The 11,923-nt window shown below is 44.4% G+C and overlaps 1 protein-coding gene across 1 annotated transcript in view; it reads left to right on the top strand.

The window, feature by feature from the left end:
- The window catches only part of Negr1 (neuronal growth regulator 1), a 791,857-nt gene extending 782,039 nt beyond the window's left edge, over positions 1 to 9,818 (top strand). The window contains exon 7 of the mRNA XM_026784203.1: positions 9,237 to 9,818. Within this exon, the coding sequence (XP_026640004.1) occupies positions 9,237 to 9,391 (155 nt within the window). The 3' untranslated portion in view covers positions 9,392 to 9,818. The remainder of the gene's footprint in view (positions 1 to 9,236) is intronic.
- Positions 9,819 to 11,923: the final 2,105 nt, after the last annotated feature.

Below are 11,923 nucleotides of genomic sequence, written 5' to 3'. Positions count from 1 at the left end.
CATAAACAAGTGTAAAACACCTTTACACAGCTGAAGTAATATTCTGCAGCATAAACAAATGTAACATATCTTTACACAGTTAAAATAATGATCTACAACAACACAATACTCATAATTAGAGAGGAAGTAAAACAGTTGTTAAATAGTATGAAGAAATTTGAAACAAACAAAAGATAGAAGACTATGTATGAACTTATTAGGCTTCCAACATTTACTATGTGCCACAAGTTAAAAATATCTGTGCACTGGTGCCAAAGGATCTGAAAGTGGAAGTTAAATGGTTCAGAAGAAGGATCAGTGCACACTTGTGGGGTCGGATGGTTCAGAAGAAGGATCAGTGCACACTTGTGGGGTTGGGTGGTTCAGAAGAAGAATCAGTGCACACTTGTGGGGTCGGATGGTTCAGAGGAAGGATCAGTGCACACTTGTGGAGTGGAGTCGGATGGTTCAGAGGAAGGGTCAGTGCACACTTGTGGGGTCGGATGGGTCAGAGGAAGGGTCAGTGCACACCTCTGGGGTCGGGTGCAGCTGGCTGGACTTTGCTGTCTGCCTGCAAGGGCTGGAATTCAGTGACCTTTACTAAAGCAAAGCCCTAACTGGGCAAAGCTGCTGGAACAAGGCAAACGCCATTGTTAAATGTAGGCTTCACTGCATTTACCTGAGACCAACAACATAGTCTACAGAGAGCTGGGAAGTCAGTGCTGTGGAGGGGAAGAAGGTTGTGGAACTTAACTGACATGTCTACACAGTTCACGGGAAAGCCAAGTCTCACCCCTGCATCTGTCCAGCAGACTGAGGTGGTTTCTTGTGCCATGAAGTAGACACAACCCCACAGAAAATGGATCGCCTCCTGTGCGCTGGTCAGTGATCCAGATCAGCCTATCTACCCAGCAAGTTCCAGGCCAGCAGGGGCTATGCAGCGAGACCTTGTCTGAACAAAATTTAATTTTAAAAAGTCAAAAGGTAAAACAAGGAGATGGGGTAGCAATTACTTATCTCGGAGGGACCCTGTCTCCTCCTGAGCAGGTCAGCACACACAGCAATAACATGCAGAGTCCTGCGAGCTATAGTCAGAAGCCTGAACTCACAGATGCAAAAGCTACATTCAGTGTTTTCAATGAATAACCAGAAAAGCATAAATTGAATATTTCCTAAAAGAAAACTCTAACTCTTCTACAAACCTTTAAAACAGACTGTATCAAATGTAGAAGCTGTTTATCAAGTTGATAACTCCTGATCAACAAATAGACATGTCAGAAAAGGAAAAACCCAATCACTGCCGATAAAGGCAATTTTCCTGCTAGAAAATAAAATCCATCTCTCCGAAACTGAGGGGTTTAATGGTAGGCACTGCCATGAGAAAGTGGTTATTCTCTGTTTATTCTCTATCTGTCCTGGGACCAAGCAGAGAAGTTCTGAAGATAAGCTTTACCCTTCCAAACTCAGGGGCATCCTCTAAAATTTAGATTGCACTGGTTACAGCTGGTGATGCTGGCCTAAACAAACAAACAGGAAAGAAGTGACCAGTAGAATGCCTGCCCTTTGCCAGGTTCTAGAACCATCCTCATTCACAACCCTTTATTCATTCACCCAATTTCCTCATCAGCTGAAGCTGGGAGCTTCTCAAGGCTGCTGGCTCCCTTAGATAATCAGGGCTACTGAAGGTGCTCTTGTCTTATTTGAAATTTAATTTGTTCGAGTTAACCCTGACATACTACAGTCCTCGTATCGCAGGTTGAGAGACTCGGGCTTACAGAGACCAAAGGTCACGCCTGTAGCCACCTTCCCACTATCAGATGCTAAGTGACCAAATGTTAACGGAATAGTCAAGCAGGATGTCCTACACCTGTAGTCACAGAAGCCCAAAGGCTCAGACACGAGGATCTCCATGAGTTACATACATAGATTGTTGGTTTATCAAAATAGGGTTTCCCTGTGTGTAACTCTGGCTGTTCTGAAACTCGCTCTGTAGACAAGGCTGGCCTCAAACTCAGAGATCCACCTACCTCTGCCTCCCAAGTGCTGGGTTTGAATTTGTGTGTCACCATGCCCAGTTTCAATCAATATTTTTAAATGACAGCTCAATATCTCTAAGGCAGTAGCTAAATACGTATATGTGTTTGTGTGCTATTTATGTGTGTTATATATGACACATCATGTGATATATGCATATATATGAGTGGATAAAAAACATACACACACACACACACAAAGTTAGTTCCCTCTGTTCCCATAAGTTCCACATGCATGAGTTCAGCTAAGTAATGCTAGAAAACATATTTTGAGGAGCGTCTTTACTAAGCACAGATATTTTCTTGCTTTACCCCACACAATGCAGTTTGCTAACTATTCTTGTTGTGCTGACATTGTATTCAGAATTATAAATAAACCAAAGATGATGGACAGAATATATAGCTTGTGTATAGGTTGGATTTAGATCCTGTATTGCTCAGCATATGGGAAGGGAGTATCATCGTGGGAAGGAGAGGGCTCTTGGTAGCCATTCCCCACAGGAACGGGGGGATAATGAGACAAACTTTCAAGAACTTCACTGTTTAGAAATCTCTTGCCTTTTCAATATCACAATGACAGTGCGAAGAGGGACGAGATACAAGGTCTTACTTACATAGAGCAGAGGACAGGCATCAACCTAAGTATTGGGATTCCTTACCTGGGAATATTATGTGGATCTTTCCCTGAAAGCAGAAGCAGGGGCTGTGACAGGCATGTCTATGGTTAAACAATTAAAAATTAAAATTGTGTTTTAAAATATACAACAGATTAGGACAACTGGTGTTCCTGTGATCTGGCTCTCTAGTGCTGCAGGAGTTTATCTCCCCCAAAAAAAGTCATTGCTGATAACAATTCTACAAATGCAGTTTTCGATATCATTTAATCCTCACAACAACCACAAGCTAGGAATTAAAATCCTCGCCTCAAAAACGAGATGGCATGGGTTCAGAAGTGGGAAAAGGTCCCCGGAGGCGGGAGCAACATCTGAGCACAGGTGGGCCCCTCCGAAGCACCCAGACCCCAATGCTTGACCCACCTCCCCCAGACCGGGGGCCTGAGACGTCCGTCCTATGATCAGACAGTGGGGAAATGCCTGCAGCAGAGGTGAATGCTCAGACCACTGAGATGCATGGATTCCGGTCCATCCAACACTTCTACAAACAGTGATGAATCATTCTCTTTCCGCATAGCTCGTTCTAAGTGTAATGAGCTGGTGATTCATGCCCCTTGTAAAATCACCCTTGGCCCACCATTTTTCAACAACGCGTTGGGGTAAAAATAGTCTCTATGGGTTGAGGCACGTGTATCTGCAGAGATGTCGTTACTGCTGCATAAATAGCACTCCGTTATATTTTAATGGATTATTTTCTCCATCTGTTCAAATCTGTGCTATTTATTACCCTGAAGGAGGCAATATTATCTGCCCTAATTACCAGCCTTAAAGTTTTTGACTCAGCCAGCTCTTGGCTCTGAATTAAGGGATTTGGATCTGTTTTATATTTCTTAACACATTTTTGCTTAAATTTGTTTTAGTCTCTCTCTCTCTCTCTCTCTCTCTCTCTCTCTCTCACTCACACACACACACACACACACACACACACACACACACACACACTATAAACCAAGATTCTTTAGTCTGTTGTGCGGGTTCCCCATGGAAAAAAGTCTTATACCATGGTCACTCCTGACAGCACAAACTGTCACCACCGTAAAGACCTGGTAATAGCAAATGCCAGGGAAGGAATTGTCTTTCTGAAGATGTCTCATCACTGAGAACACAGTCTGAGGATGCACAGGAAGAGCTTCCACTATTGTTAACAGGCACTATACATGAACAGTGCCCATTATCACTAACGGGAACTAAGTGCCTACGCAAGGGGAGAGGACGGTGAAAACCACCCACCCAAGAGACAAGCAAACCTCAGTTGCCTGCTGGAGAATGTTTAAATTGAAAGCAGAACAGAGCTGAAGGTAGAACCACAGGGGAACTGTTTAAACTCGAGTGTAGTGGGAATCATCTCTCCTCTTTCTGCTCTGTGTCTCGACTTCCGCAGCTGTGCATCCCGATGAGAGCCAACGACCTTGTGGTCTCCTCCACAAGTGACCTGGAAATAAATTTCACACTTCCGTTGACTCAAATGACGGGCTTGAGGGAGCTTTGTCGGGGGAAGGAAACGGTGCTTGGGCAGCTGCGTCACAGCACAGGCAAAACACAAAGCACATGGTGTGCTTAATGGCACGTAATGGCCCAGGATGGAATGGGAAAGCAACATTGTTATAGCAATTTGGTCTATCATTCCTCAGTCCTGGAAAACATCTGTTCTCTCATGTCATTGCCGAGAGCAACGAAAGAAAAGCAGGAACACAATTCCCATCTACCCAAGGGCCAGGTACAGGCTCTGTAGTTACAGACGGTGCCTACAGTGTCTCAGAGCCATGTCTTGGTCCAGGCTCTTTACCTAGAAGTAAACCTATCTCTGAGAAACAACCGTCCATCCAGGACCTGAGGGTGCACAACCTTGTATTCAGAATCCAGACACTTTTCTCACTCTGTGTCCGGTGGCTTTGTGTTCAGAGGATGGAGGCTCCTGAAGTGAATCTCCCTTTCCTGGCAGTGCACTGGTGTCTGGGGACCAAATGCACAGATGGGGAAAAGAGTTGCTCGCTCCAGGGGGACTGATTCCAGAACTCTGGAGAGATGGGGCTGCGTGCTACTCAGGCTCTTGCCTGCACCCGTTATTTCCAAAAATACTTTCAAACACAAATCTCAACAAGTGCTGATTTTTAAGAGATAGAGAGCATGGATATGGAAATAGAAGGTGCCTTATGTTTCCCATATGCTAATTTATTATTTACAAGGTGACCTCACACCCCACGTGCTTCCATAAGTTAGAGACCCGGTTTCAAACCCTGTGGTGGGACAGCTTGATGGAGGTCCCTGCCCTTATCTGGCAAGTGTCGCTGTAGTCACACACCCCAAGCAGACGATCATGAAGGAGAATAAAGAAAAGAGGACAGGTGTGGATTGGGGTAGAGAACACAGTGTGGGCATAAAGAAAAGCAGAGAGAAAGGGGATGAGAAAATAGGTGGGTTGGGGGAAGTCGGGTAGAGACCCTGAGCCCATGGCATTTGAGAGGCACTGTGCGGAGCTGGGCTTGGGAGCCTGAGTGAGGTTTGCTCTCAGCTCAGCTCTCCTCTCTATATAGTTGTTGGTGAACTGGATAAGCCTTTCCTCCATTTCCCCGTCTCTCAGAAGCAAAGGCTGCACACCCTATTTTCCCTGCTAGACAGCTTAGGCAATTCTCGAAAGTATTCGATAAACTCTTGAGAACTGCAACACAGAAATCCTAATTTTCTGGCAGATTATCAAAGTGCGTGATTGGAGACAAAAATCATACGGAAGGGATCACCTCTGTCCAGACACCGGAATACTCTCTTCCCTTGCACACAAAAGCAGAGTGTTCATCCACGGAGCTGCAGCCCAAGCCCAGGTGCTTCTCTGGCACCTGATCTGCAATGAGCACCCTCATTCAATACCATCTTTATCCTGTCTGAAAAACAAATCAAGAGACCTAAAACCTGCTATGAAAACAATTATTTCATTTGGTGCCAATTCAAAGGTGGGCAGCTTGATGAATCTTTCAGAAGTCACATAACCCAAAATTTCCCATCTGAAAAGCAAGGCAGTGTCAACCTGGATTAGAGTCATTTCTGCTTTCTCCAGAGGAAACTCCCTCCTAGCAACAGAGAAAGGACTACAGGCAGGGAAGCACCCAATGAGCACACCTCAGAGTGGCTGTTCCCTGTTATGGAGGTGACACATCATTATTGACTCCGACAGCTACTGGTAGAAGTAGCTCTCTACCCAACCCAATGCTCTGGGGTCCTGAGGCAATGTGAGCATCTTACTCTGTGGCATTTGTCATGAGCTAACTGTCACTGTGCTTTGTACATTTAATTGCATCTTTATCTATTCGTGTTTTCCTTGATGAACAGCAATCACTTTAGCTATGTCTCCTTTCAGGCTGAACACAGCACAAAAACACAGTTAGAGACTTCATTAATATATATATATGTGTGTGTGTGTGTGTGTGTGTGTGTGTGTGTGTGTCTTTTGGTAGATTTAAAAACCATGTAGATACAACAATTTTACAGAAGTATAGACCAGCATATATATGTTAAAATAGTTAATCGCTTGAATAATTAATTAATTCCTCTTTGTATAAACAAGTACCCAGTGAGCCAAGTAGAACAGCTGATTCTGTTATAAGCATGAAAAACTGCCAAGCTGATCTAGGACACAATACTCTCGTTCCTGATACTATCTTGTAGCTCTTAGAAAAGACAAAGGAATGGCAGTTTGGTCTGCAGACACACTGGAGGACCATGTCTTCTGTGATACGGTGTTGATATAATTGTTTACATCTAAGAAATATCGTTTCTTACAACTCCATTCAATGGTTTATTTTTCTTTGATTTGGAGTTGAGGGTTTCCTTTCAGTGATGTCAGTATTTGCATAAAGTATGCAGCCATTGGTCTACTTCGGGGATATCAAACCAATTCCTGCAGGAAGATAACGCTATGCCGTGACTCGGTGAATTCTTGGGAGTTTAGTGAACAGGATGAGTGTCAGAGGTGATCCTCTAAACATGCATGACTTGGCAATCTGCTAATATTACCAATCCACTTATCACTGGAGTTTTTGCAAGACTTAAATGTAATATGACATGAATGTTATCTGTACATTGCAAACACCATAAAAAGGTTCCTTTATACTGACTAAGGTAGATGCTGTGTGTCTGATATTTACTAGAACAAGGAATAGGGCATCTACTGCAGCTTCACAGTGTAGGTGCTATTATCCCATCTATGAGATGAGGAAAGATCCTCTGATTAATAAGTATTATGTCCAGCCTCAGATATCCATAGAAGGGAAAAGTCAGAAGTTTGAATCCCAAATGACTGAGTCCAACTCAGTCTCTCCGAGCATCAATGGAGAGGGTGCCTGAACTGGCCGTCTCCAGTAATCTGACTGATGACTGCCCTAATAGCAATTAGAGAACCTTCATCCAGGAATTGATGGCAACAGATGCAGAAATACACAACCACGTACTGACCGGAGCTCTCGTATGAGCCAGGAAGGTCAAGGTCATCACAAGGGAACCCACAGAAACAACTAACCTGCACTAATAGGAACTCACAGACTCTGCACTGACAGCTAGGGAGTCCGAATGAGACAGACCTGGGTCTTCTGCATATGTGTGATCGTTGTACAGTTTGGTCTACCTGCTGGACTACTAGCAGAGGGCCTTTCCCTAATACTTTGGCTGGCTTTGGGGAGCCTATTCCTCTTACCATGTTGCTTTGTCCAGCCTTAATACAAAGGAAGAAACTTAGTCCTTCCTTAATTTAATATGCCATGCTTTGTTGACACCCATGGGAGGCCTGCCCCTTTCAGAACAGAAACAGAGGAGTGGATTGGGGGTGCAGAGGGGAGGTGGGGGGAAGGAACTGGAGTAGAAGAGGGAGAAGGAAACTGTGGTTTGGATGTAAAATAAATTAAAAAAAAACTTAATGAAAATAAAAAATAAATAGACTACTGGCATTGGGAAGGGATGGTCGGGAGGTTGAGGCACTCATGCAAGCATGCATGCCTCCATTTTCATCTCCTTGATCATCTGCAGCATCCTTGTAGCCCTGACTTTGGTGCAGGCCACAGGTGCAATCTGCATTGCAGTGTCTCTCATCCTCTTAAGGTTTGCTTCACAAATCTCTAGGAACACAAAGGATCTATGTGATATGGATGCCCATCTGATCTTTGACTTCCTAAATACTGTGGAGGACATGTACAGATGCAAGCAATATCTCAGGTCACAGGAGGTCAGACTCGCTCAGATCCACGGTGGAAAGGTACAAGTATCTTTAGTCAGACTGCATGCCATCAGATGAAAGACAGCCACAATATAAAGGTAAGATTACTTGATGTAAAGGTCAAGCATTTCCATTGGGGAAGGACACCCATTTATAAGTTCCCTGTCCCCAGATCTTCTGAGAAGGTCCCTATCACGTTGTCAGGAGATGTGGTGGAATGGAAACTGAGAGATAAAACAAAGAACTTCTTCAGATGTGAGAGAGCGAGCTTCCATCTTTGTAAATCTTTACCAAAACCTGCTTCATGTAAATAAGTCTTTATTGTGGAAAGACTTACTGCTCATTAACACTGTCAAAGAGACACAATGCTATCCGTTAATACTAATTAATTATAAAGAAATAACCAGAAACAAGTATGAATGTAAGTCCATTTGGCAAAACAATTTGTCTTAGACTCTTCAGCGTGGGTAATTTCAGGAAAGACGAAAGAAACCGAGGAAGAGTATAGAGAACAATGTTGAACTACCCTCAGAGACTAAAGGTGTGTGCAATCAATGTCAATGCATGTTTCCAATAGAGAACTTTCCCAAATACTGGAAAGCAGAAATATCACATTCTCTTGCCATCTCAATCCCGTGTATGTCTGTCCAAAGGGATATGATTGTCACCTCAAAGAAGTAGTTTCCCCACTATGCTCGTTGTAATACCATTCACAAGAGTAAAGACAGCCCAAGTATCAGTCCATGGATAAGTGGATAAAGGAACTATCACAAGGAAATATGTGTGGACGCAATCGAATATCTTTTAGCCTCAGAAAAGAAAAAAAGAAATCCTGTCATTTATAACAGCGTGGATGAGCCCAGAAGGTGTTACTATGGGTGAAAACTTAAGCAGAAAGGTACATACTGTGAGATCTCACTTACATGTGAGATCTGAAGACGTCAACGTGAAGATAACAGAGAAAACGGTTATAGGATTTGGGACTAGGGGCCAATGCAGACGTGGTAACTAAAGGACCCAAGTTCTCAGTTGTAGGATAGATAACTGATGCAGACCCTGGTGATGTGGAGTGGGAGATGGAGGCAGCCTTGGTAAGTAGACTTTCTATGGAAAAACGGGAGCTGTGGTCTAGAATGAGAACGGGAGAATCAAGACAGCCACTAACATGGATCTAGAGCTGTGTATCAAGATGTAGAAGGAAGTAGACTTTCTCCTATGAATCCACCTCGCTCCCCTTCTCAGCAAGAGGACCACCCTCTATGGGTTTATTAAAATTTAATCGTCATTTTAAACAGAGCTTATTGTAATTGTGCTTGTGGATAATAAATCTCCTTTCCTTTCTCCTTCCAGAGCTGGCTGTGTTTTCATGGTATGAATTTCTGGGCCCTTGCAACCACAGCTGCTCCACATCAATCTTGCATGAACACCACCAACCGAAAAAAGTGCATGTACCAGCAGAAGGTGAGTCACACACAGAGCCTCTCAGCCAGGGCTGGTCCCCCTGATGTGTAATCAATCAACAGGAAAGGTGTGCCTTTTGCAAAGTTCCTCAAAGAGGTCACTTTCCTAGGTGTGATCAATCTCCCCCATGCTGATCCTGTTACAGAGATTACCAGTCTACCCTCACAGCTTCTCCTCCGGGGAGCAAAGGCGTGTCTGGGAATGTCCAGTGTGGTGCGTCTCGGCAGGTCGGATTAGTTGATAACATAACACACTGTAAATTCTCTTCATAAGTAAACAGCAACTGGAGATTTTGAGACACCCGAAAGCACACTGTTTGGGGTGGGATTATGCCGAGCAATTATAAACAAACCACAGAAGTCACCCTCCCCTCAACAGGAGTCAACAATTCTTTCCTGTGTCATAGAAAGAAGGCGGGGAAGTCGTCCATGCTCTGTGTCCCAGAAAGTTCTCGATGGGCAGTAAGTAGCATTTATTCTCATGACCTGTGCAGGAGATAGGAAAGAAAGCCGCTTTTACTGAGTACTCAGTATATCATCCATGCTCTCCTCTCTAAGACTCAGTATAACTCTCAACTCCCTCTGGAAAGCCTGCCCTAGCTACTTCCCAAGCCAAAGAGTGATGGGTCCCTCTGCCTGCCAGTCTGCATGCGCCACAGGGAGGCCAGGGGATCAGGGTAAACATTATTCTGCATGTAACTGTGATGGTTTTCTGCATAACATGACTTTTGAATTTGAGTTTTGGTTTTTTTGTTTGTGTGTGTGTGTGTGTGTGTGTGTGTGTGTGTGTGTGTGTGTGTCCACGCTTGTGTGTGGAAGCCAGAGCTGAACATCAGCAGTAAGGACCGCTGCCTTGGCCTGGGAGCAGAAGTGCTGCTCCCAATTCGAGCTGTGGTGGCTGGTACTGCTGAAGGCTGCTGCCAGACGAGGGAATGCAGAGTCACGGAATGTCCCTCCTCCTGAAGAGCATCTTCTGTGGTGCTGCTGGGTGTCCTCGAGGAAACAGAAGCATTCAAAGCCTTTCTGGTTTATATTTAGGGGCAGTACACTGGGCTTTTAATCTGCAAGTTGCTGCACACTGCAAGTTGCTGCACCAGGAAAGACACAATCAAGGGTAGAGAAGCCCCTCCAACAATGCGGCCCCAGCCAGGATGTAGTAAAGAACCAGAGGGCTCATGTGAAATTGAGAACTGGGCCTGTCTTTCAGCCACCGCCATATCTGATATTAGCATTACTCATAACAAATCCTGACAGCCGTTAAGAAATGTTCTAAATGTTAAAATTAATTATCTATTTATTAAAGCAAGCTGAGCTCATGGGCTCACTCTGTCTGTGTCACCAACTGGCATTAAGACTGAAAACTCAGAGAATCTCCGTCCTTCCCACACTGTTAACGTTCCTTTGCCCCCCCCCCCTTTTTTTTTTGACAAGTCTAGGTAACACGTGGCAGGTGACCATGTTTCAAAAGGAAAAAAAAAAACAAAACATGAAACCAAAGCACACATAGCTCAGTTCAGACAACAATTAAAATAGGAAACTTGCACTATTTTAAGTCTTAGGAAGCTACCGATCTTATTTCTATAGGCGAGGTGAAGGCTTCAAGGCACTGAGGTACTTCAAAGCATCAGTTCCCATCATCACTGCCGAGACAGAAGCAGAAGGACTGTTACCAATACCATGAACTGGAAGAGGCATGGATACAGGTTTCTGACCCGGGACAAAGGCATATCCCCGGATAGTGCGTATTATACTCAAGCCTGAACTCAGGCCCAAGGTTCAAGATCACTCTTTCCATTTTGCATACTACTATAAGACAGTGTTCCATCTCACAGCCTTACAGAACCACCTTCAGTCAAGACCAATGATGAATTTGGAAAACTGAATCTTTTATTTCCTCTCACAGAACCCTTTTTCTCCATGGCCCACTGTAGCTTTTCCACGTTGCATTAATTCACTGAGTTAAAGATCTCAGAAACTCGTTTTCCACACCCAGGTGCTGATGTCTTTCAAAAGAGGCCCCTAGAACAGGAGGGTTGGGGAACTCGGCAAAGAGTCTCTAAGGACTCTAAGGACACCAACCGAAAGGTATTAATTTCCCCCTGCACATCAGACATTGCTCTGGTATGTGGTTCTCAGCCTTCCTAGTTCCTCGTGATGAGGTGACCCCCAGCCACACATTTTCTTCCTCTTATGAGTCATAACGTAAATACCTGTGTTTTCCAAAGGTCTTAGGTGACCCCTATGAAAGGGTCATTCAACCCCCAAAGTGTCTCAACCCACATTTTGAGAAGCATTGCTCTGGGACCTGGAAATACTGCAAGGGGCAAAGCAACCATCTCAACCTCTATGTGATGTGCACCCCGTTGTCCTAATAATCCAGCCGGGGTTCAAATTAGCTGGTGGAGTACATATCGGCTGCTGAGGATGATGCAAGCTATTGTGCAGTTATGTGAGGACCTTTCTCCTTAAAACAATTTAGGTTCGCCGGGCGATGGTGGCGCACGCCTTTAATCCCAGCACTTGGGAGGCAGAGGCAGGCGGATCTCTGTGAGTTCGAGACCAGCCTGGTTTACAGAG

The sequence above is a fragment of the Microtus ochrogaster genome, chromosome 21 (assembly GCF_000317375.1).
Source record: "Microtus ochrogaster isolate Prairie Vole_2 chromosome 21, MicOch1.0, whole genome shotgun sequence".
Classification (NCBI taxonomy): domain Eukaryota; kingdom Metazoa; phylum Chordata; class Mammalia; order Rodentia; family Cricetidae; genus Microtus; species Microtus ochrogaster.
The sequence above is the reverse complement of the archived record's forward strand: the minus strand, read 5'-3'. Positions and strand labels throughout refer to the sequence as shown.